Raw genomic sequence first — 24,229 nt, 5'->3', positions numbered from 1 at the left:
TTTTACCCACTAAAAACGACACACTTGATTTATTATATGAAAAAAATTCAAAACTTTCCGATAGCATGAAACAAATTTTATTTTAAAAATATCGATATATACAAAATATAAATTGGAAATTTTTAATCATACAAATTTTCCCAACGAATCATGCAGCTGTGTCCTTATTTTATATTAGTTGAGTAATAAATTTCTTTTTTTGATTCAATATTTATGAAGAAGTACAGGATGTCACATAAACTATGTTTTTACGATTCTTTTTCAATGTCAGCCATTTTCAGTTTCCTTCTGAATGAAATGGTCTAACTAAACATTTGTATTTTAAACATTTTCGTTTTTGTTTTCGTTTTCCAATTTTCTTCAAATTGCTGATTTGATTATTTGATTATTTGACAGTGTTTGATCTATGACGAGTTTTCGAATTTGCAGATTGATTAATTTTGGAATTTGAAACTTTTTTAGATTTGTTATTACCACGACTGTTTTCAGCGTTTCTTATTCTTTCTGACAATTCTCGTTCTCCCCTTTCTCTAGCTTCTTCTTCTTCTCGAAGCTGGGCACTTGCAACTCTTTCGCTGTGAAATCTAACTGCATCCTGGATCATTTGTCGCTGCGCTCGATCTCTGTCACGTTGCATTTCCTCGGCGGTGGGATGCTCATGTGTACCCGGATTTTGTGGAACATACCTGGTGACGCGTGACTTCCATGTTGCTCCAGGCTTTAGCGCATCGTTCTGTTGAAAAAAATGAACATTTTATGGATAATTACACTGTCGCAGAATAGGAGTTTGCGAAAATGAACGTCCAATAATCATAATTGATATAAAATAACAATTAATTTATCGCGAAGACGCACCTGCCGAAGGGGCTCGTGTTTCTCAACTCCCACCTCGGTATGTATTTCTCCGGAAAGACTTGGATAGCTCTCAATCACATTGCTCTGCGCATGGCAGAGACTTCCTGTGATTCCGAAAATAAAGAGCCAAATGGCAAAAGATTGTAGTCCTTCCATCGATGTTTCGAACTGTGCACGAAAGCTAGACGTCGATTGAAAACTTGTAAAAAATTCGCTGCTTTTATACAGTTTTTCGGGTTGACTCATTAATAATTCATTGATATAGATAAGGAAGAAAAAGTCGATTCGATCAAACGCAATCGGCCGAAATGAAGTCGCTTGGTGTACCGCCGAAAAGTCGTTAATGCGGTAATTATATTGGGGTTAAACGTAGGAGGAAAATAATTTGCGGCACGAGTTATATTATAGCGGTCGATTCTCCAACGTTTCTACACTATTGAAGCCATCGTCAGATCATATATAGTAATAATTTTTTTGTTTTGTTTTGTTTTTTTTTTATTCATATACCGAGGTTGGGGAAAATGCATTTACGGGGGAGCTTGTAAGGCCCCCTGTGTGCCGGACTCTCCATAACGAAATTACCGGCTAAAAACCTCACCCCCGGTCTCCTAGCAGCCACACCGGAGCCGCTTTTGCATTACTTCGGGGTGGCGCTCTATCTCCCTCGACGCCCCTTAGGGCGTCCCGTCCTCCACGAAGGCCCGCTTGCGGCGGAGGACGACCTCGACAAAAAGGTCAACCTCCGCCCAAGCCTCTTCGCCCAGGAGCATAACCCCGACGATGTTATCCGGAGTTATGCTCCCGTACCTTTCCTCCAGTGGGGCCCTTTACACTCTCCATTCCTCGTATTCGAAGAATGTGTGGAGGACATCGATATATAGTAATAATAGCAATAGCATTAGTAATAGTGACAGTGATAGTACGACGGGACCAAGACCGGGGAAACGGCAACTGTTAATGGCGATAGCTGACTCAATACTCCTATAGGGCGTGGAGATATGGGCAGATTCTCTGAAGATGAAGAAATACTGCAAGGTAATGACGATGGTACAGAGACAAGGTGCGCTGACAATCGCTTGCTCCTACCGAACGGTCTCTGCACGGAAAACATATTGAGACGCAAGACCACGGACGATTGAGCAGACGAAGTGACGCGACGTTACGAAATACGGATGAACGGCACGAACGGACAAACACGGACGGAGCCCCCAGTCAGAAGTAATATCAACATAGTTCCTGGCAGGAAGAGGACAGTAAGGAGGTGGCGGTTTAGTGGGTAGGTCTGTTTTTTTGGGAGTCCCACATACCCCCTTAGTTCGCAAGAGTATTGGGCATCCGTAAATAGGATTCGGCAACTGCTGATAAAAAATAAACGAATAATAGTAATAGTAATAGTAAAATAGTAACAAAGAGAACATAATAACGGTTCAACTTTACGTCGAGCACATCGACGATTCCTTTTTGCGAGAATAAAAAACAGTTTAGAGCCATAAATTACTTTTGATGAATTTAATTGGGTATAAATATTGAGACCGACGAACGCTTTTGAATTTCAATAAGGTGGTAACAATTTTTAAAAATATCATATCACATGCTTTTAGAATCATCGACAGATGTTTTTCCATATTTCTATGTTCGTATCGTCAGAGTTTAATGACTCCCTCGAAGTGTGCACAAAAAGGTGATTAATGATACGGATGACGCGTCAAAAGTTCTTTGCTTATCATTACTTAATTTATATTCTACATATTGAATAGAGTGTTTGAAGAGAATGTTCTGGGAGGTTTATCTCGAATCGGCACGATACGTCCGTGCGCATTTTCACGTGTGCGAGCGATACTCGTAAACTCATGAGGCGTCTACGTTTCAATACAAATGATTGCGAGCTCATCAGTGACAGCTCAGCAGAAATTATAAATTTTTCTTTTCAATTTAAATTCTAACCAAAAATTGAAAGGATTGCGGTCCTTATGGAGTCGGTTTATTGAGTGAAATGGTGAGAATTATAGAATGATAACTTATATAGATATATGTTGTGTATAGATAACGCTTAGAATGATAACAATAATCCCTGGTCGTCTCCAACGCCCGATCCACAACGACCTGTGAATCGATACAATCAGAAGCACAGCTAAAAGTCAAAGCACTAGCTACGAAACGAGTATTGATCAACATCCGAATCAGCTAGCAACACAGCTACTTGACAGAAATCACATCTCACGCAGTTTAAAGAAATACAAACTGGTAATAGAGCTTCGACAACGATTCGACGATTAAAAAACAAAATAAGACAAAAATGATAAACTTCACGTACAAGCAATAACGGTGTACATCAGCGGATGCAACTGCTACGATAACTTAATTTTATATCAATGCCAACAAAATGATTTATTCTTATGTAAAGTAACAGCTGAGAATTAAAAATGAAAGGAGAACAAAATATCACCTTCGGACACATTTGTCGTCCCCTTCGAGAAGCAACGATATATTATCTCCCATCACATCGTATGTGAAAAATCAATTAAAAACACACAAACGACGATTCCCTTACAATTTCAGAAGTTTCGTGTATTTGAAAAAATTGAAAAACACATTATTTCATATTATTGTCGGAGGAAAATTAGTGAGTACAATTGATGGAATGAATTAGATTCTCAGTCGCATGGAAAATGTAACTTTAGTAGCCATGTTGTTGGTAACCACCACCGTGGACATTCTCGACGTATTGTCCACCCTGTTGGGCTTGATCCTGGCCCTGAGCGTGGTACTGTCCGTGTCCATTTTCTCCCAATAAGTGTCCGTGATTCTGGCCCTGACCATGACCGTGATACTGCCCGTGTCCATTTTCTCCTAACAGATGTCCATGGTTCTGGTTGCTCGGGCCGTGATACTGTCCATGTCCATTTTCTCCTAACAGATGTCCGTGGTTGTGGTGGCTCTGACCGACCGGTGTTAAGTGTCCTTGCGGGTGAGAGTCGTCGTACACGCCACCGGACTGTCCAGCTGGATGCAGGTGTCCCTGGCTGTTGTCACTGGGATGGAGGTGACCGTCCGGTCTGGACTCTTCGTACTGACCACCACCGAAACCTGGGGCTGCCATCGCGACTGATAGAGCACCGAATAGCAGCACAATCTGTACCAAGCGCAATGTCCGTTAGGATTATCTGTTTCGCCTCTTTATACCGTGATAGGAAATGCGATCGGATAAGGTGAAGCGGTTAGAGCGGGGTGGACAAAGCGATAAGCCCTCTTCTTATTATTTGCCGAGCAAAGCACGTCATCTATTTTCGTCTCTTCCGCGTCATCTCTTCTCCGCTGTATAGCCATTGATTTTATCGGCGACGGCCAATGCGAAAAGAACAATTGCTCGGGCGCTATAGCTTCGAAACAACAAAGTCCATGGAACACGGCTGCGCGAGATTCGATTCAGGCCTCAATATTCCAGTCGGAATGAAATCATCGCTAATCTTTTAGGGACTTAATCTTCGACTGTTCCGATCCAGTGAATCGACGCTCCGACCGGAAAAAATGGGATTAAAATTTCGAAAAATGAGTCGTTTACGAATGAACTACTCGGAGATAAGGATTCCTCGCGTTATCGCGGCTATACAGACTGGAGTTATCAGATCGATTTGAAACTTATGCGCAAAACAAGTTCACACTAAATAAATTCTTGACTCACCGTCGATTTGCTGACCATCTTCCTGCCTTTTCGTATAAACAAATATGGAAGGAAAATCAAAATTTTATCAATCGAGCGACTATCGTTGATCGTCTTTCTTCGCAGAATGTAAACTGTCCGCTGGAGCAGGGATGCTACGAGTTTTATAGTCGAGAGATAGGTCGGACGGGTCATTTCGGTATCTTGAGCCTCCTATCTTTGGTCAAAGATGATGCTTTGACACTAAGATTCGGAGAAAACAATATTTCGAGAACTACTTGTGTCTATTCCGCCATCGAGAGTTAGCTCCCGACAGGGCCATTTCGAAAGCCCAAGGTCATGATCCGTGACACACTTTTGGCTCCCTAATTCTCCATTCGAGAATCCAGTAAACAAGCTTCGGAGACGATGACACGATTTCGTGCCAAACGTGTTGCACAACTGAGACGGAGCACCGTTTTTACTCGACTCGGTACATAAAAATCTTTCTATCTTACTAAATTTCTTACGCATTTCTGACTAATTTTCTTACGCATGCCAATGTAGCATGTGCAGCCCCGATGTCAGCATTTCGTAAGCCGGTGGAATTTTTTGTCGAGTTAACATTGGACGGCGGGTGACCGATCAGTGGGACCGTTCGGAGATTAATTGTTACCAAGAAACGCCGATATTGTTTACCAGCACTAAGGGGAGAGCTGGCAGGAGTGAGTTGGAGTTATTCCACGCTCATCAGAGTTTTTCAATTGCTCGAATTCGCCGAAAAAGATACAACGGAATAGTCCTTATCTCAAATATCGATCAATATCAAACTACTTGCGGAGATTAGATTATGAAGCAACACGTGGAGAAAAACGATGAAAATTCGACAATGGGCACAGACTTTTTTCTCGATTTTTTGTTTTTTGTAACGAGCTTGGAATTTCAAGGTTTCTTTTCCAGTTGAAAATTTCCGGTTTATCGCGGCTGCGAGTAAAATATTTTCAGGTTATTCATCGAGCATGATCAACACATCCGAAATGTCTTCCGAAACGTGCTTGTTTTATGTAGTCCAACGAGAATTTTCAAACGACGATTATTTCGTCGTTATCATTTTCCATCGTACATTCAACTTTCGCAACATTTCCTTCGTGTAACACATTCTGCTATGCCATACAACTGTTGAATTTTCGTTCAACAGACAGAGCTAAGAGACAAATTGAAATCCGAACCGAAAAAATTCGCTCAAAATCATTCCGACTGCTTCGCAGTTAAGGCAGATCACGCGAATTTAATGGAAATCGAAAATTCCAACTTTAAGAACTGAAATTTGGAAATATGCTAGAAATATACAACGTGCATCTATTCCCGGAATTATTCTACCGTTTAGTTGTCGAGAAAAAAAATTCACGAAAATCACACTTTTTGAAGTCTTGTACAGGCTCTTATGACAGACACACTTCCTGTGCGACGATTTGGATTAAATGAAATTGGATCCTCCCAACTTAAACTTAAACTTAAAGAGTCCAAAACGAGAATAAGAAAATACAATATTTTTAGAAATCAATGATGTCTTAAGAAACCCTTGTTACCGGTGAAAATCACTTGAGAATGAAAAAAGAAAAACACTTATTTGAGGTTAACGAGTGATAACGACGTAAACAGTGGAAGGTTTGACAACACCATGAGCCAGCTGGTTTAAAATATAGATATAGCATACGCATATAAATGCACGGAGAAATCGGATTTGTTTTGTGTAGTGAGGAATATATTATTTTTTAAGAATTTTAAAAGTATTTAAGGACCCATTACAAACAGCATAGTATTTTTTGAGTTTTCCAATTTTTCGTCCCTTAAATTCTAAACAGCTTTATGTGAATAGCAAAAAGTGATGCACGTGAGAACTATAATGTCAGACTAGGACTCACCGATAAGTGGAAATGTATTGTAAATCACAAATTTTGAGCATAGTAAATTCTATGAAAAATTCACGAATATACACCGAATACGTGAAACATTTTACCATAGCATACCATCACTGTATTAAAAATTTATCAACCTCAACAAATAAGTTACACATAATTTGAATAATTAATTGTTTCTTCGATTATCAAAAGAGCAAAAAAGTTCAGTTGCTTTTTTGACTCACAAGTAACGCATGATCTTGCTTTAAATTGTTTTCTTAATCGAATTTTGTATAGTTTTTGAATCTATGTTGCTTCGGAATTTTTTAACTCTTAATCTTTATTGTTATTTTTATTTCACACAATTCAGCCTGCGGAATAATCCATTATTTTTTATTAAAAATTATTTATAAGACTTTCAAACATTTGACGATTTTTCGAAGGCTTCCCGAAACTTTTTGTTGACTGAGAACACACGACTGTTTGCGGAAGGTACACACTCCGGGGAACGCCGGATAATCCCGGATAATGGGTATTGCCAGGCACTTCAATTTTCAGAACTACTCAGTCCATTTCTGGTGGAAAGATCTCTTAAAATAATACTCTTATACGCCATCACGGGGCAATTGATGGGAATCGTATAGCAACTTTTAAAATTTTGTTATTTATCATGATTCCATTATGATTGAGTCTCACTGAATTCGACAGTTTATAAAAATGTTTCCAACTCCCCAACCATTCAAACGAAGAAAAAAAAATAAACCATTGATTTAAAATTCAAAATATTTGTCAATCGCCAACATGCTTTTTTATATCCACAAAAATAAAAATAGACTCACGAATTATTTTCGAGCCCTCTATTCGTATCAATTTGGACTGTGTCTTGCGAGTAACGTCGAAAAAATCATATCAAGGTTAAAAAAAAATAAACCTCAAAAATTGCAACTTTTTTGCTTTATTTTGCAAAAATCTAATAAAAAAAGGCGTTTTAGTCAAATTTTAATGTCATCATTGGAAAGAGCGACCTCAAAAATAGTCGACAAGGTAGGCAAACGAATTTTTTCAATGAAGTTTTTAGTGAATAATCCCCTAGAAAAAGGTATATGCGAAAGGTGTATTTTGGGCGTTAAAGGGTTAATTGGCAGAAGATCAAAATATTTAATTACCATCGAAGTTTCAAAATGTTGATTTAATGAATAACATTCATAGTAATTATAATAAGAATAATTATCATATTGCTAGAAGTGAATTGTACAATGAAATGACGATGAAAAGATAGTTCACCGTTTATATAAGTACTGTACTGGTAATAAAAATATTTCACTATTATGGACTTGTGCAAATTTTTAGGAACTTCATTTTTTTCTATTTATATCTACAAACGAGCGAAGAAGATTTAGGGACATGTTCTCTAATGAAAATACATTACGTTCCTCTATCAATAACACACACGCGTCTCTATCTTCGAATTAAGAGGATGGATCAGTTGGTATATCGCAACCGTGAGTGCGAGAGAGATAGTTGCAAATTTCGAAATCGAAATTCTTTGACACAGTTTGACTGATTAAAAAAAGGCTCTGTCAGTCGACTTTTGCCATCGTTCTGCGTAGGCTGACAGAGCCTTTTTTTAATCGATCAAACTGTATCAAAGAATTTCGATTTCGAAAATTCCAAGTGAGGTTAGTCGACTGATCCATACTCTTAAGTGGTCAAATCTCTTGGGAACAGTCGTCTTGAATGACCCTGGAATCGACAACGAAAAAAATGTCAGTCGGAAATTTTCGGAACCACTGCGTAAGACGTCAAATTTCACCCTTTTCTCTTAATAACAGTGCTCGTAAAATTGTGCTATCTTCGATTACCAACACCCCGAATGTCGAACAGACAATCCGTTTGAATAACTCTCACTTTTATGGTTATGATCCTCACTTTTAAAAAACCAAAAGAATTCTGCAGCAAAATGATTAGCTAATGTAAAGCGTTCTCAATTACTCGCGAGCACCTGCTTGAGTAACTATAATTCGTCTCCGTATTCATAGAAAGTTGATTGAATATAACTTAGAAACAAACTTGATATCATAATCCCTTCGACCCAAATTCCAGAACGTTTCTGACGATGGTTCTCTTTAGACGAGAAACCGATATCTTTTTCCTGATATTCCCCTTGTGGTCAGGTTTTCTATGTGGGCGATCCACCACCTGGCTTCCCGTTTTCGCCAATGTATGAGAACTCAGATATGTGCGAGTGCTGCATGAATTTCTCAATTAGCCGATAAAAAAAATCATCAAAACAAAAGCTTGACAACTTATCAGGTGATTCGTTGCCCTCTAACGCATGTTCGCTCAACTAAAATGCCACGAAAATTAAAATGATTTATGTAGAAAAATATTTCAATTTTTTGTCCTTCCTTCCACAACATTTACTATTTGATACACGTTAAAATGGGATTATTTTTCAAAGCCATCATTTCACGTTTTTGTTTAAACAAGTACGATATTTTACGAGTACGAGATAAAAACCATCGCTCAATTGCATATATGTTATATAGTTCGAGAAACTATACCATTTTTGTCAAAAATTGATTTCCATCTATATTGATTTGTAAGACTTTATTGTCCGAAAAAAGCTTAACTAACTATACATAGAAATGCTAGCAAGCCTTCAGTTGGTCGTCGTAAAACGTAACGTGGATGACCGTCATGATCGTCTCAAAAATACACACGCGTTGGATGACAGATCGGAGGCACCACACTGTATATAACTGATCTGTCATCGACACAAAGAAATATTTTTTCAAAATCAATGTATGTTTAAAATCTAGAACAATGAAATTGGTCTAAAAAAATTATCTTTACATATACCTCCCGCATAATATAATTTTCTGGTTTTATGAGTTGGATTGATAATGGACGTCACGCTGGACGATAGGTTAGGCGCTCTTCAACAAATAAGTCAAAGAAAATTGGTTGACATACTCGATTCAATAGTTGGCAAAAAGGATTTAGTGATAGAACAAAAACTCTTTAAGATATTGGAATCGTTTATCGGTGCAACCGTTCTCAAGTAAGTTGTGAAAAGCAATCCTGCCTCACTTAATGATGTGTGGTACAAAAGTCTAAATAATTAGAAATTGATCAAATTTGGTGATAATGTTCTTCAACATCAAGTGCAAAAAACAATTTTTTTCAAAATTTTCTTCTGCTCAGTTATCGAGTAATTACACATTAAAGCAGATTTCTTATGCCCGGAATGTATACCTATATATATGGAAACGCTATGTTTATACACGTGAACTTTAGTGATCAATTACTCGATAACTGTACAGAAGAAAAATCTTAAAAAATTTGTATTGTCAAATTTGGCACTAAAGAATATGTTCACCAAATTTTAATAAATTCTTATCATTTTGAAATTTTTAATGTTTTTAGCATGGTTTATCATGGCAACATTGTAAACCTGTACCAAATATCCTTAAGAAAGTTATCAAACATAATAAGTAGATGGATTTACAATTTTTAGGCAACACGGAGTTGACAAAATCTTCAAATTTGAAGCAGGCCTCAAACCGTCTAATACTCAAAGAATATTCCTCGTATCTGGGGATCTTATCGCATGTAAAAGAGTCTTGGATCAGATACAATCGGAACTAATGCAGGCTCATGGCCTTGCGTTTCATGTTTTGGTTGCCCCACATGTTCCTGCTGTTGTTCGTTCCTTGGTTGAAGAAGAAGGTAATAATTGAAATATAGACAAAGAAGCGTTGGTGAGAATTTAAAATGAGATTCGTAAGAGAAAATTAACAAAGGTTTTGTAATAATATGATAATATAAGCACACTAGTTTTATCGACAGCAACCAAAGGATACTCAAACCTACTGATTATTCAAACAATTTTTTGAAATTCATTCAATTCAGGGTTGAATTCAATATTCGATATCAAATATATTCATGAATGAATCCCAACATCAACAGTCCTTTGAAAATTTTTTGTGCAAAAATGAATGTAAGATTATTGTTAATTTCATAATTATTTATTTTAATTTTCAGGCTTAGCAGAATTAGTGACTTTGTATTCTCTATCATGGGAGTTCATCCAGCTCGATGGAAATGTTCTCTCACTGGAATATCCGATGTTTGCCAACTTGTACTATCACAAAGACACAGGCCTATTGCCAGCAATGGCGCGTTGTTTGTGGTCAATGCAATTAGTACTTGGTGCGCCAAGATTGACTTTATCCTTTGGCAAGCATAGTGAAAATATTTTGAAGATGATTGAATCAATGAGAGAAAGTTCAAGGATAACGAGATACGACAAAGAGATTGGCTGTTTGGTGTTAATGGATCGAAATTATGATCTTGTATCGACCTTCCTCACACCAGTGTCTTATGTAGGATTAGTCAGCGAAGTTTTGCCACTGAGCGTTGGAACAGCTACACTGGATAGTTCGAAGATCAAACTAGATCCAAAGAAAGATCGGGTTTATGGAGACGTCAGAGATATTCATTTCAGCGATGTGTTCCCAAAGCTCCGTGCCATGGCAAAATCTCTAAAATGTACGACACAATATTTTTTGCACGCGTTTTCTCTTTTTGTTCCTTATTTTAATCAGGGCTATCAAAAAGCTCTGCCGTTGTATTCATGCCTTTACTATGTTAAATGTTGATGTGATGTTATGGAAATGTAAAAGAAAAAAACAATGGTCAGCCGAACAGGAGTCAACCCAGACGATGGAACTGGCTGACATGACCCATTACGTCTCCACGAGATTGCACGAAATGGTGGAGGTCAAGGCACAACTAGCTTCACACATTTCCGCGTGTGAGGCAATTGTTGGTGCTCTGGGTTCTGATTTCGAAGCTCTGCAATTCACCGAAAAATCCATTCTCGATTGCGCCAGGAGAAAGGAGTGCTTGGATTATATCGAGAAGAATATAGGTATATCTCATCGATACAATTTTTCTTTTTCATTCAAAAGAGCATTTTGCAAAGCCCTCACGAATAAGTCTCATGATTGATCGATCATTTTGAATTCAGCTTCATTGCATATTTTCAGCTTTTACAAAAATTCGACTGGCCTTTTTTTTTCTACTTCTCGATTTTGACATTGCAAACGTAATTTTTTCTGAATGATTTAAAACGGTTCATTTTCAAGTATAATTGTTTCTATAGAACTCTTAAATTTTTTTCCAGACGATCATCCGATGCGCAGTCTTCGTCTTCTCTGTTTGCTTAGTCAAACGAGCGACGGCGTTACCCAAAGCGAGTGGCAACCAATACAAAAATCTCATCTTCACGCTCACGGGTATCGCCACATTCCTCTCATTCACAAACTTGAGACATCGGGATTGTTGCGTCGTCGGAGGTCGATGCTTCGGAATAAATTGCCGAATTGGAATAGCGAGTGGACGACCAATGCTCAACGTCTCAAACTTTTGCCAGGACAATCAAAGCGTACGGATTCAAAAACGAGTGGAACTGCTTGCCCGAGCTACGTCTTTAGTTCGAACTATATTCCAGCAATCGTGAGTGATTTTCTACTTTCAAATATTGTAAAAAAAAGCAGAGATCGAATTTTCAAAAGGTAAAACGACTCAAAACCATAGCACCTGACAGTTGTTCCTCTTTTTATCGTCTGAATATTGTCATCATTTCTGAACACGATATTCTAATGCACAAGTATTAGGAAAATAAATGAGGAATTGTCTAATTGCAGGCTCAGTTTTTGAACATCATACTTAATCAAACAACGGATCCGAGAAGTTTCGAGGATTTAATTAACTTGCCAGGTTGTTTGACAATCGGTTCTCGTGGTCATGTTCAACCCAAGACCGTCGTAATGTGCATCATCGGTGGGATTACATTCGCAGAAATATCAGCGTGTCGTCTCATCGAGAGATCTACGGGTATCCGTCTTGTACTCATATCCGATACAATTTTAACTGGCAACAAATTGATTGAGAGTATTCAAGACTCGTAAAGAAAGGACAAGAAATCTCTTTTGTATACACATAAAGAAAAAAAAAGTCTTTTTTTCCACAATTTTTCGTACGTTATTGACTGTAAGATTGTACAGTAGTTACTCGACGATTGTATCAATACTTGTATTGTATTAAATATATTATTCCAGTATATTGTCAAATTAATCGACCACACCAATTATTCCTATATTTATTCTCAACACTTGATAATTTTTTAAAGAGAAGCCTGGCAATAATCCTTCAACGATTTGCAATTTTTTTGATGTTAAAAAAGGCTTTCAACTTTTTGTTTTTCTTTTTAGTCAAATTTTTATTAAATTTATTTATGTTTATTTGAAATAGTTCAAAGAATCTGATGTATATTCATTCTTCATACGTTTATTCGAAGGGACGAGTCAGAAAAATTGCAATGCCCGCTTCTAAGTGGGTAAAAAAACAAACGTATCGAAATCCTGTATACGAATCTGTTGGAATGATATATTACGAGAGTGATTTTATTTTTTGTTTCAAATAATTGTTTTATTTATGACAAGGTTATCTTTTACAATGTTTCAGATGAAAATCTGAACGATTGTTTACACGACCATAGAAGAGCTCGCAAAAAGCGCTTTGTATCGGGATTTTCGATGCGATAGTTTTTTTCGTCTCCTGCAATTCTGATAAAAGCACGGAGCTAAAAAAACATGATAGAAGAAAAAAGTTGTTATTTCATCGAAGATCAGTAATTACGATTCTCTTCGCGATTACGTTCGCGATCGCGTCTCTGCCTGCCCCAATCTTGTCCCTGACGATTGTAATTTTGGCGATCGCGGAAGTTGCCCTGGTTACCACCTCTCGAGAAGAAGTTGCCCTGTTTCATTTCGAATATACGCTCGTTCGAGTCGACGAAATTGTTTACTTTGTCGGTCAATTGAAGAGCGAGCGATTGTAGACGACTCGGTTCGCTGCGATGCATAACAACAGTTTCCGAGGGGTCGTCGAGCGAAGCCATTAGCTCCTCGTTGATGATCATTTTACTGATGATCGAGTGCACGACAGGACGCTTAAGTTGGAACATTTCGGCGAGAGTTGGCATCGATATTGAATCATAGACGTGAGAATACGTGAAGAGATAAGTTCGTAAAGCCTCTTCTTTGATGAGACGAGTAAGCATAGAGCGTACTTTGTCGGCTTGGTGGAAAAGATCCCATACTTTAGCGTTCATTTTATCATTTATGATGAACTTATTGCAAGCAGACCAGTTTCCATTTCTCATTGCCTTAGCAGCTGCTACGACGTGTTCTCTCATAGATTCGGGCGGGCCAACGAGTGACTGACGTTCGCTGGAACGCAGTTGTTGATAAAAAGTTTTTGAAATCATACGTCTCCTGGCGTCGAACTCGTGTGCGGCCATGTAAGGGATCTCGATGAGCATTGCGGAAACAAGATAAACGCATTCCAACAATTCAAGATTGATGTGCATGTGGAATGGCATCTGTCGTTGTTTTTCAATTTTTTCCTGCTCCTTGCTTCTCTCGTGTTGACGCTGTGGCAAGAGACCCTGTGCCAAAAGTTCCTTTACCTTACCCGTGACCATGAGATCGACGAGACAATTATGCGCGTCCTTGATATTCGCATGGCGGAAGGCGCACAAACCGAGATGCGCTATCGTACGATTGTACAGAATTTGCGTTGCGGGATCGGAATGCTGGATGGTTTCTTGAAGATGCGACATCAGGATAAGATCACGCGCTTGGAACCAATTGTCGTGAAGAGCATGGTGATAAATGTGGGATAAAATAGCTCGTGTACGCAGACGATCAGTGTTGTCGTGGGCGTAAACGTATTTGCATAATTTTTCCATAACCTGTACAGAGGTCACGACTTCTTTACCAATTTCACCATCTTTTTGCTTCAGTACGCTCGGATCAAATTTGTAATAAAGATGTTCGATTTTGCGAAGATAAACGCGACACAATTCAGTAACGCTACCGTGTCTCTCGAGATACTCTTGTACTTTGTCGATTATACCGGCGACTTGCTTCTCGTCTTTCAATCTCTCAACGTACTCGTTACTGTGAGGATCACATTCTTTCAATAATTTCGTGAATTCCTCGTCCAATCGTTCGACAAGAGTCAAAACACAACCGTGAAGTTTGAACGGTGGCGTTTCAAATTCCTCCGAATCCTCATTGATATTCTCGGCGATTTGCATGTCTGGTGTTGCCGAAAGCATGTCCAACATTTCGGATATACGCTCTAGTAATTTGGACCAATATTCAGGTTTCATGGCGTCCGAAACTTTGGGATTGTAATCGAAGATAGACGAGACTATGGAAAACTTGATTTTAACTGCAACAGCAGGTCCGAGATTGTGCGTCTCAGCGATAGATTGGAGCTCGTGAAGAAGCTCGATTTGCTCTCGTCGGTCGGTACGTTTTTTTCCACGCGCTGCTATTACTTCCGACAATTTTTTCAATACAGCTGGTACGTTGATTTCTGCATCCTTGGCGAACATTTTAGGCTTCTCCGATGGTATTGCGACGCCACCTTTCACAGTTTCCCATTCGCCTTCACCATCATCTTCGTCACGTTTCTTCTTGCGTTCTTTCTCTTTACGCTCCTTCCGTTGTTCCTTTTTCTTCGTCTTATCCTCGTCGTCCTCCTTGTCGGTAGCTTTTTTTATGAAACGCTCACGGAGATTCTGGTACTGGCCATCGTCGTCACTGCTATCGCTATCGCTATCACTATCGCTTCCCCAATCGGAATCGCTCTCGCTCGCATCATCACCGGTTGCAGGACCTTTCTTAAATTTCGACGTATCTGGAGCAGTCGGCTCGAAACTCGACTTCTTGAACATTGCTGCGCCATCTTCTTCCTCGTCCGATTCTTTAACTTCTTCAGCTTTTTCCTCCTCCTCGTCGTCATCCTGATCTGGATTTTCACGGAATTTCGCGATTTCTTCCTCAAAATCTTTATTATACTTGCGCAGTTTTTGACGCAACGACGTCAGAGATTTCGAATTATTTTTCGACATGTTCTTGCGACCTTCCCTATCTTCCCACACCTCGTTTATGAAATCTTCCATTTCAACCAAACATCTCAGGTAAAAACGTGGTGTCTGACCACCCTCTTCCTTCATTATTACTGTCAGTGCTTTCTGATAGGCTCTACACAGATCTTCGAAACTCGTCAACATGCTACTCATGTCCTTAATCTTCTTGTAATTTCGGATCAACTTTATCAAGTTTGTTATTTCCTCATAACGCTTCTCTTTGGTCGATCGCACGACCCTCTTTGTTTCTTCTTCCTCATCACTGAACTGTACGAAATAATAAACAGAGGAGTAATGAATATTTGATTTTTATTCATTGGAGAGTACATTGGAAGTGATCAAACGATTTTTCAAATGTAAATACTGGAATGCAAAACAGGAGAATTTCCACTGTACTCGGATTGCTTGAAATTAAAACCACAAAAAACCTCACATATTTTATCGTTAAACATTTTCAATAAACACATGAATATATTAAAAAAATAAAAAACAAATATTTGAATGAAATAATCAATATTTTTGTTGCATACCGACAACCTGAATTCAAATACAGAGTTCGAGAATCAATCATATCATTTTGACATTCTAATGTTTTTGTATTTTGTGAAAATGTTTGTGTGTAAATAACATAATAATCCTAGAATTATCAGAAATTATGTATCGAAATGGTAGTTACCGTATAGGCTGCTGCCGGTGCTCGTGGAATCTGCTCTTCCTCCGATGAGCTGTCGGATTCCGAGTCCGAGCCAGTAGCAAAGAATCGACTCATGTCAAAGCTGTAAGTAATGATTGTCAAAAATAAACGATACTCACAATGAATATTGAATATTGAAGAATGTTATATTTTAAGGTTGGGCGAGGTAAAATTCGTGTCTCATCGGAATATTTTAGAATATAAAAATTCATGGTTAGAGCGCGGTAACTGAACGTGATAACCACTCCTCTCAAGCCTCATAACCAAACACATGGTATTCGGGATTGTCGAGTTTCGATAATCACAACCTTTTTTCCATTGTTAATATACTTCAGTAAGCCAATAAATATATTACAAAGGCATTTAAACATTATTCATACTCACCGGGATGTTTAGTTCCTGATTAAATATTTGTCGAACGCTCGCGTTCGATCGCGTACCGCACAGGTATTTCTAACCAAAAATACGAAAGGACGTTTCAGCTTGTCTGACCGCCTTGAAGTACAATCATTTATGATGACTTGGACTTGCGGAATGTGAGAAAATATCGATACCTCTGTACAGTCGCAAAAGTAGAGTTAAAGCGGGAAATTCGAACGAATTTTTTTGTACTCGGAACTCGATTGATCGCAAAAAATATCAGAATCTAAACAGTTCCGTGAAAATGTCGAATTTACATTCCTGATGAAATATTATGCGTAATATGCACGATTATTTTATATTTAGGTCACCCAAAATCTACCTTTCGTTAAAAATGCTTCTGCTAAAGCAATGCAAAATCTTGACACAAACAGCTTCTTCTATTGATTTTCAATAATTTTTTATTTTATATGCAATCGTGAATTTTTCAACTTTCATAATATTGTTATTAGATAAATACTTTAGAGAAGAATTCAAACGGTTACTCAGTTGATACTTCTGTTGTCAGCCTCCTATTTCGGACTAGTGCGCGAAATCTTAGAAAGGAAAACTAAAATATGTTGATTATCCGTTTGCTAAAATATGGAATATTAAAAAAAAAAAGAACAATTTGCTTAAACGATTTCGAGTATTATAATTAGCATGATTCACACGAGGCAAGAATAAAGCGTGACCTCAAAATCTCTTTCCATTGAAATGGCAAGAGCCGTTCACAGAGAAGATATTTGGAGGCTCTAACGAGAAACCCTCTAACGAGAGCCCTAATGAGAAAGGAAGAAAAACATTTATTTCGAATTTCTAATCGATAACAAAAGGAAGTAGGAAAGTATTCAAACGTACATTCGTGATGAATGCATTAGAAATTGGTATCAGTGACTTACAAATCTACAAAAATAAATCGTCCAAAATAAAATGTGCGAAGGTTTTTATTTATCTCTCCATGTTGTTAAAACTTTTGTAAACAAATGATGTTTGTACATAAAAGCACCAGAACTAGTATCGGATTCTTCAACCGCGATTGTACGTTCTGTAATTACGGTATGCAGATTCAATCCTGTTGCAACCGTAGATTGCGTCTCCTCTTGTGCCGTCGAGACAAGTGCACACCGCAATATGCTGGCGAGCTTCACATTTTGCACTCGACGCGCATTCCTTACCAGTGCAAGGGTTCTGACAGAAGTAATCGATGCAAGCACGATTATCGGGGCACTCGCTGTCAACTTGACATTCACCGCGTCTACAAAAGCTCAGAGCGTTACCGGTGTAACCAGTCGGACAAGTACAGACTGGTCTTTCCTTTCCGGTGTTATCGTGTCCTGGTGTGCAAATCGCGTTTTCACCACAAGGATTTGGTTTACAAAGATCAGCTGCAAATAAATCATTCAGTTGAATAATGCGAATAACGTTTTCAAAATTTATGGAGCAATGAATTTTTCATGAGACTGGGAATATGATGTCGTTTGTAATGCTCTCAATAAAAAAAAAAAGAAAAAATCGAAAAATGTTAAATTGATAAAAGTGGATGACGCTAAAAAAACTTATTAAGATAGAGAAAATTAAGTTACAACAAATATAAAAGATCTTTGGACTTTGGATCATGGAAATTCTTTAATCAACGAAGAAGTGGTTGTCAGAGAAGTTAGGGAATGGATCAGCTCTTTACCTGGTTCGAAGGGCCGACAGCTGATGAAGGGATCTCCGGTCATATGCCTTGGGCAACTGCATACTGGTGTTATATCACGAAGCTCACAATTTGCATTGATACCGCAAGCTCCTTCGCAGGGATTCACACATTTTTGATAGAGACAAGCTGGTTTGCTGCCTGAGCATTCCGAATGATGAGTGCATTCTGGATGACACCTTGTGTAGGGGTTTCCAAGCCAATTCTACAAATGAAAAAGTTGCTATTGAATATTCAGAGGAAAAAATGTTTTATGATTTCGAAAGAAATTTGATTATATTTCTTTTATTATTAAATTATTAAAAAATTGAAGAATATTTTTAGAAAATTAAAATTAAAAGAAATGTTTCTTTAACGGAATATCCAAAGAAATTAAATAAATTTCAAAAATTCAATAAAATATTTTTAAGTATCATAAGTTAAGTGGATTTGATTCCAATAAATTGAACCATGAATTCGTAACCATTTTTCATTCCTGAAAAATAGTTTTTACACTTATTTTGAATTATTAACTGGAACTCATTGTGGGTTGATTTTTTTTATGGCATGTTTAACCTCTAGAAGAAGAGCTTCCAATAGAGTGCTCACATTGCCAGCAGAAATGTTGGAACCAGTGCAATATTTCCAATAAAGTCCATGAATTTTATCACGAAAAAATATTGGAGGAAATTGATTTTTGTTTTGTCGCTATAGTTAAGAAAATACATAAGGAGAATGTTTTTCTTACCCTCGGGCAAGAGCATTTCGGCTGGTGATTGACAACGTCGCAATTGGCGCCTTCTCCGCACTTGTTGCAAGGAGATTCGCATCTAAAGTTTGGTGAACACGAAAGATGAGCCGAACACTCGGAATCGCTCTCGCACTCGTGACGACAACCTGCTAGTGGTGAACCAAGATATCCAGGCAAACAGGAGCAAACAGCCACTCGGTCAACCACTTCGCATTTGGTGTTTACACCACAAGGACTCGGCTTACATGCTGCTTCTGCAATATTCCAATTAGTCACGTTACATTAAAATAATAATTTTATCATTGAAAGAATAATATTCAAAGACTGAATAGAAGGTGAACAAATTTTCAGAAACAGTTTCATTTCTTTGTTGTTAGCAATTTTAAAAGTTGTAAAAACGATTATTCAGTTTTAGTTCCAAACTTATTATTAGATAAAAATTTTGTCCAAAAGATTAGAGATTTGGATACCACAATAAAACATAGTTTCGATACAATTACATAATGAGAGGGATAACTAGCCAGCAAGAAATATTGTCAAAAAAATGACAAAAAATACAAAAGTATTAGTACCTATTAGCAGGGTTGAAAAATTGACATTTTTTTTATTTCCTCTTTCGATTCCTTATAAAGTATCGAAATTCATTCTTCAAAATTTTACAAATAAAATTCTGGACAGAAAACGAATTACAGAGAGCACTCAAGATCAGAGCTCGTCGAGTAGCCCGCGCTTGGTTTTCGCGCGTGGCAGCTGTAAAATCCCACTCTCTACAATAAAACTCATCAAGCGTACTTTTATACGATCCAGGGATCGTGGATTAATAAATCGAAGATAATGAAACTTGACATATTCCGAGAGATGTAGAAAAGATATACAAAAGAAAAAACTTTAAACGCGTTTTTATCAAAACAACTTTTTTTCACACGGCGGACAGTTAATCTCGGGCCTCGGGATTCATTGGACCGATTATAGCGGGCTTTTTAGCTTGCTTACAGAAAAACAGAAAAGAACAATAAAATATGTTTTTGCACTTTTTCCAAGCATAGACCATTTTTCTATTTTTCCACTTTTTTGCATATCGTTGATTGATTCCTATGTGAAAAAAAACCTTTATCTTCAAGACGTTTTTTCCCCCATTTTGTTCCAGACCTCCCAATCCGGCGGTATCTGTCCGCCATGCGACTACTTTTTTTCGAGGACCGTACTTTAGCGCCTTCTACCGAACACGGAAAATATGACCGGCGCCGTGTTTCAAAAAAACATGACGATAGTTAATTTTTGGGCTTTCTAATAGGTACTAGTACCTTAAAATTAGTTTGTACAAATTAATCCACAAATGGAATAATTTCTTCGGAGGTTATGATTGTCACTGCTTCAATACATAAAACGTTTGTTGATAAATGCCGTTTTTCAAAATTTGGGAAAACCGTTGGACATTATTGACTGCTGTAAAACGCATGCGCTACTCACGAGGATCTTCTACGTGACAATGAGTGAAGGGATCGCCGACGTAACCAGGCGCACATGCACAGTTTGCAATGTGTTGATTGACCTCACATCTTGCGTTTGTACCACAAAGACCGATGCATGGATCGACGCAAGTGTTGCTTGGCGAACACACTCTCGTCGATGGACAATCCTCGTTAACTGGAAAAATATTTTTTGTTCATATTCGTCGGCGGATTGTTTTCTCGGATTTAGAACCGTAGATGTCACATTGAAAAAAAATACATTTTTGACAACGAAACTCACTTTTTTTTTCATGCATTTGAATAACTTACTTTGACATTCGACTCTGTGGCAGGAAACCAGAGGATCTCCCATGTGAAGATTAAGACACGAACAGACGGGCCGACCCTCGCTCATCGAACATTTCGCATTCGTACCGCACCGCTGACTCGCACAACCACCTTATAAAGAGTGCATTTAAAATCACACAATTATAGCGTCATTCTCATATTTCGTTCATATTCGCAATTGCTCGTCCATGCCAAAATATTTTTTACTTTCGAAAAAACACACTGGACATCATTAAATTCAAAACTGTTGCAAATCCATTTCATTCGTGGAATTTCGTCGAAACACTATTCAGGTGAGGGTCCAAAGTTTCGACCATTTCAACAGGCAGAATTTGAACACGCAATTTGAAATCTAAACGAATTTTTTGCAAGTCGTTTACATTCGAAACAAAGTGTTTAAAGATTTCAGTGAGTTTTTAACAAAATCGATAGGTTCCCGAAACCAAATCGTTATAACTCCTTCGCAGTGAAGAGAAAACAAGATTTTCGTGCCAGTTTTGTGTAGGAAAAATTTTTTTATAAATTTAAACCATAATTTGCTAAATTACAATCGAATCGATGCAGTAGAAATATGTTGTTTTTCAATTGTCCCTACAAGTGTCACGACACAAAAATGGCACTTTTTTTTGCCCCTACGCGTGTCCCTCACAGTGAAGGGATTAAGAAAAGGCGCTTGCAAGTAAGTTGTCGTGAAACGTAAGAAAAATGAAGTGAGACCTCGCTGAACCAAGCCAGTGACTCGGATGCGCGCACAAGCAAGATGTTTCGAAGAAATTTGTATTTATTACTGTTTACTGTCATCCAAATTTTTTAATATAAAGTATCTTTTTCATTCACTAGAAATTGCCTCGTTGACAAAGTTCGATTTCAGAGTCAGAAAAAAATTGTATTTTAGTTCTTATTTCACGGTTTTGAGCATCAATATTCATAATTTTCACGCACGATCGAGGAGAATAATCCAAACGGATTTGTAATTTTTATTCACTAAGAAATTTACTTATATTTAAGGCCTTTTTTCTATTCACAAAAGAACGGGGTTTTTAGAACATTATCAAAATTGGTATTCTAGTCAATGGAAAAATCGTAATTTATACCAATTTTACACACTGTTTAAAATTAATTTCTGCCACTTGGATTTTATATTCCGAACCAAAAGTCATATTTTTCGAAATCAGTAAAAAAATCACGATTCAACCGTCATACGAGAAAAGAACGAATTCATTTCGGCACACAAGCAAATGTAGCGAACAAAAGTGTATTTAACTGCCATAGCAAATTTGGGTAATTGTAAGTATCCAAGAAATATTTACCATAATTAACAACTCTCCCCGAGTAATAATACGAAGCATCCGCGAAGGTGATTGAGCCGGCGAGAGCAGCCACGAGCAGAACTACGGTCTGCAGGACCCTCATTTTCGTTTTGTTTTCGAAATTTGTTTTAAACTAGAAAAAAACTAAAACAGAAAAACCGTGGAGGTAAATTCGTCGAACTTTAGTACGAAAAACGAATATGAAAAACAATCGTTTTGTGAATAAATGTATCCAAACGAACCAAAAAAAAACAATATTCTAATGCAAATCGAAGCCTAACCGAGAGTCTAACCTCTTCGAACGATCCGCACTCTCGAGTGCGAAGACGAAGACTGTACGCAAGCTCATGCGAACATTCACGAATATAATGGGACGCAGAAAAGTTAAATATATATATGTATACGCGCACGTAAGGTTTGTATACAAAACTTATGTCACCCCTCCAAACTTGAACGTATTTTTTGTCCGATTCCCTAGCATATCTGTGATGATGCGAAGCGACGAGTGCGGATTTCCCAGTTCGAAATCGTGACGTCGTGACGTATTAGCGAATGTCCCTGAATCGCCCTCCCACGTATACTGACGTGTGTTCCTTCGGTATCCGCCAGCATCGAACTAAAAAAGTATCGTATGGGCATAAGATCGTCATCCTTCTTCTCATTCAAAACACACATGACTCGTCTACCTTGTCGCGAGTATAAGCAGCCTCGACGGTCTCGAACTTGATAGACTCCCAAGTTCTTCGATACTCATGTGGGCTTCTACCTTAATTGGTTGCTCTCTCATGGCCTTCCGTTCGCATTTCCTTCCAGCTGTTGCAGCGAACTAGAAAAACAGCGAAACGAGACTTGTAGCACTTGTGCCTACTTCCTTATAGGGCGACGTCTTCGATCGACCTTGACCTTCTCAGTTTTCAAACGCTGCTCTTTTTTTTCATATGATGATCGATCACGGAATATTTTTTCCGAATTATCGTCACTCGGAATTGCTTGGTCGAACGTTTTTTTTCTCAAAAGATATTCGACCATATTAACGAAGAAAAAAGGACCGGGGAATCTTTTTCTCAGGTCCGGGTCTATCTTTAAAACGAAATAATAATTTTTCAAAAATAGTTGATGTTGAAGAATTCGGAAAACTTAATATTGCCGGGTGCGTAAACGATGATTCTGGAAAGGCGAAACGATATCACCGAAATTAATCGTCGCGTTTCGTTTTTACCCGACTCATAATTTTCATACTCAAGGTTTTCAGTTACAAGTTTACAACACGTGGAAGTACCTCGATAGGCGAGCTTCGAGGTCTCTCGACAAACCCATCTCGTCGATCGTCGAACAGCAGCTTTGAACTCATCAGCATCTTCAGCTATAACTGTCCTTGTGATATGGAAATTTATTCATTTTTCGGTATCGCTTGAGCCTCGTTCACTTCCTTAATATTGAAAGAATTTCATTAGTCAAGCCACATTCCTGTGGAGCAGCTAATCCCGTAAAGAAAAAAACAAGAAATTCCAAAACAAGTATACGCGATCTTTTTTTTTTCATTTTGTACTCCAAATATACCGGATTCAAACTTTTCTGATTTGTATATTTACAGCATGTCGTATTGTAAGAATTTTTTATTTCGTTTAGTCGGAAAAGTGTCTAATCAACGATTTTGCTTTTGCAAAAAAAGTTCAAAATTGTAGAAAATTCAGCAATATTTAAATGAATTTTTTTTTCCAACCAGAATCTTGTACAAAAAGTAAAACGCCGAAACTGCATATGAAAGTGCCAAACATTGTTAATCGGATGAAAAAATAACAATGAGTACGATTTTTCGGGATGAAATATAAAAATACAAAAAGCATTATTTCATATAGGTATTTATCGTTATGAGGTGAGAAAAAGATATAATCAAATTAGCATTATCGAAAATTGTCTGCTGACATTTGAGAATAATCCTCTGAGCAATGTGCGGTGAGTCATTAATGGTTTTCGAGAAAACATTGAAATAAAAAATAGCTAAAAATCAAAGAAATTGCGACATTAGTGTATTCGCAAACTTTCGAAAATAAAAAAATACTCGTGGAAAAGAAAAACCCGTTGTCTCATAGAGCGTGGGCGAGTTGTAACATTAATTTTTTTTCTTTCACGTTGCGAATCAATGTACTTGACGTCAAAAAATCTAAAAATTCAAAGCATATAAG

General features: G+C 37.8%; 5 protein-coding genes across 9 annotated transcripts; 1 reads left to right on the top strand and 4 right to left on the bottom strand.

The window, feature by feature from the left end:
* Positions 1–101: 101 nt before the first annotated feature.
* On the bottom strand, positions 102–1,217 carry LOC122413524 (uncharacterized). Its single transcript, XM_043423935.1, has 2 exons — positions 856–1,217; positions 102–733 (listed from the first exon to the last, which is right to left on the bottom strand). Exons 1-2 carry the CDS (start codon positions 1,099–1,101, stop codon positions 386–388), a joined length of 594 nt encoding a protein of 197 aa, XP_043279870.1. The 5' UTR covers positions 1,102–1,217; the 3' UTR covers positions 102–385.
* Positions 1,218–3,402: 2,185 nt separating this feature from the next.
* Positions 3,403–4,686, bottom strand: LOC122414771 (zinc transporter SLC39A7-like). The gene is made up of 2 exons (XM_043426353.1): positions 4,538–4,686; positions 3,403–3,988 (listed from the first exon to the last, which is right to left on the bottom strand). Exons 1-2 carry the CDS (start codon positions 4,553–4,555, stop codon positions 3,533–3,535), a joined length of 474 nt encoding a protein of 157 aa, XP_043282288.1. The 5' UTR covers positions 4,556–4,686; the 3' UTR covers positions 3,403–3,532.
* Positions 4,687–8,979: 4,293 nt separating this feature from the next.
* Positions 8,980–12,526, top strand: Vps33B (vacuolar protein sorting 33B). 3 transcript variants are annotated; one of them, XM_043415733.1, is made up of 7 exons: positions 8,980–9,201; positions 9,326–9,460; positions 9,917–10,128; positions 10,444–10,950; positions 11,102–11,332; positions 11,588–11,919; positions 12,111–12,526. In XM_043415733.1, coding segments are annotated over exons 1-7 (1,683 nt in total). In that variant the 5' UTR covers positions 8,980–9,199; the 3' UTR covers positions 12,375–12,526. The 3 variants fall into 3 exon arrangements, with proteins under 3 accessions (XP_043271668.1, XP_043271660.1, XP_043271651.1); XM_043415725.1 differs by having other exon boundaries at positions 9,292–9,460; XM_043415716.1 differs by having other exon boundaries at positions 8,981–9,460.
* A 341-nt stretch (positions 12,527–12,867) lies between these two features.
* On the bottom strand, positions 12,868–16,610 carry eIF3c (eukaryotic translation initiation factor 3 subunit c). The gene is made up of 3 exons (XM_043415706.1): positions 16,488–16,610; positions 16,086–16,185; positions 12,868–15,676 (listed from the first exon to the last, which is right to left on the bottom strand). The coding sequence occupies exons 2-3, from the start codon at positions 16,176–16,178 to the stop codon at positions 13,094–13,096; spliced, it is 2,676 nt and encodes an 891-aa protein (XP_043271641.1). The 5' UTR covers positions 16,179–16,185; positions 16,488–16,610; the 3' UTR covers positions 12,868–13,093.
* Positions 16,611–17,431: 821 nt separating this feature from the next.
* On the bottom strand, positions 17,432–22,488 carry aspr (asperous). Of its 3 annotated transcripts, none has more exons than XM_043427267.1 (7): positions 22,337–22,488; positions 22,044–22,187; positions 20,716–20,844; positions 20,405–20,581; positions 18,932–19,188; positions 18,187–18,409; positions 17,432–17,890 (listed from the first exon to the last, which is right to left on the bottom strand). In XM_043427267.1, exons 2-7 carry the CDS (start codon positions 22,144–22,146, stop codon positions 17,532–17,534), a joined length of 1,248 nt encoding a protein of 415 aa, XP_043283202.1. In that variant the 5' UTR covers positions 22,147–22,187; positions 22,337–22,488; the 3' UTR covers positions 17,432–17,531. The 3 variants fall into 3 exon arrangements, with proteins under 3 accessions (XP_043283202.1, XP_043283208.1, XP_043283216.1); XM_043427273.1 differs by having other exon boundaries at positions 22,286–22,405; XM_043427281.1 differs by having other exon boundaries at positions 22,325–22,366.
* Positions 22,489–24,229: the final 1,741 nt, after the last annotated feature.

The sequence above is a fragment of the Venturia canescens genome, chromosome 1, assembly GCF_019457755.1.
Source record: "Venturia canescens isolate UGA chromosome 1, ASM1945775v1, whole genome shotgun sequence".
Classification (NCBI taxonomy): Eukaryota; Metazoa; Arthropoda; class Insecta; order Hymenoptera; family Ichneumonidae; genus Venturia; species Venturia canescens.
The sequence above is the reverse complement of the archived record's forward strand: the minus strand, read 5'-3'. Positions and strand labels throughout refer to the sequence as shown.

Bases quoted from the DNA above. Each gene is read 5' to 3' on its own strand.
- LOC122413524 (XM_043423935.1), bottom strand. From the start codon at position 1,101: ATGAGTCAACCCGAAAAACTGTATAAAAGCAGCGAATTTTTTACAAGT. The intron at 734-855 runs GTGCGTCTTCGC...TTTTTTCAACAG, and splicing joins AACACGAGCCCCTTCGGCAG to AACGATGCGCTAAAGCCTGG.
- Vps33B (XM_043415725.1), top strand. From the start codon at position 9,303: ATGGACGTCACGCTGGACGATAGGTTAGGCGCTCTTCAACAAATAAGT. The intron at 10,129-10,443 runs GTAATAATTGAA...TTTAATTTTCAG, and splicing joins TTCCTTGGTTGAAGAAGAAG to GCTTAGCAGAATTAGTGACT. The intron at 11,333-11,587 runs GTATATCTCATC...ATTTTTTTCCAG, and splicing joins TTATATCGAGAAGAATATAG to ACGATCATCCGATGCGCAGT.
- eIF3c (XM_043415706.1), bottom strand. From the start codon at position 16,178: ATGAGTCGATTCTTTGCTACTGGCTCGGACTCGGAATCCGACAGCTCA. The intron at 15,677-16,085 runs GTAACTACCATT...TATTTCGTACAG, and splicing joins CACCGGCAGCAGCCTATACG to TTCAGTGATGAGGAAGAAGA.
- aspr (XM_043427267.1), bottom strand. From the start codon at position 22,146: ATGAGGGTCCTGCAGACCGTAGTTCTGCTCGTGGCTGCTCTCGCCGGC. The intron at 20,582-20,715 runs GTAAGTTATTCA...ATATTTTTCCAG, and splicing joins CCACAGAGTCGAATGTCAAA to TTAACGAGGATTGTCCATCG. The intron at 18,410-18,931 runs GTAAGAAAAACA...TTTCATTTGTAG, and splicing joins CGAAATGCTCTTGCCCGAGG to AATTGGCTTGGAAACCCCTA.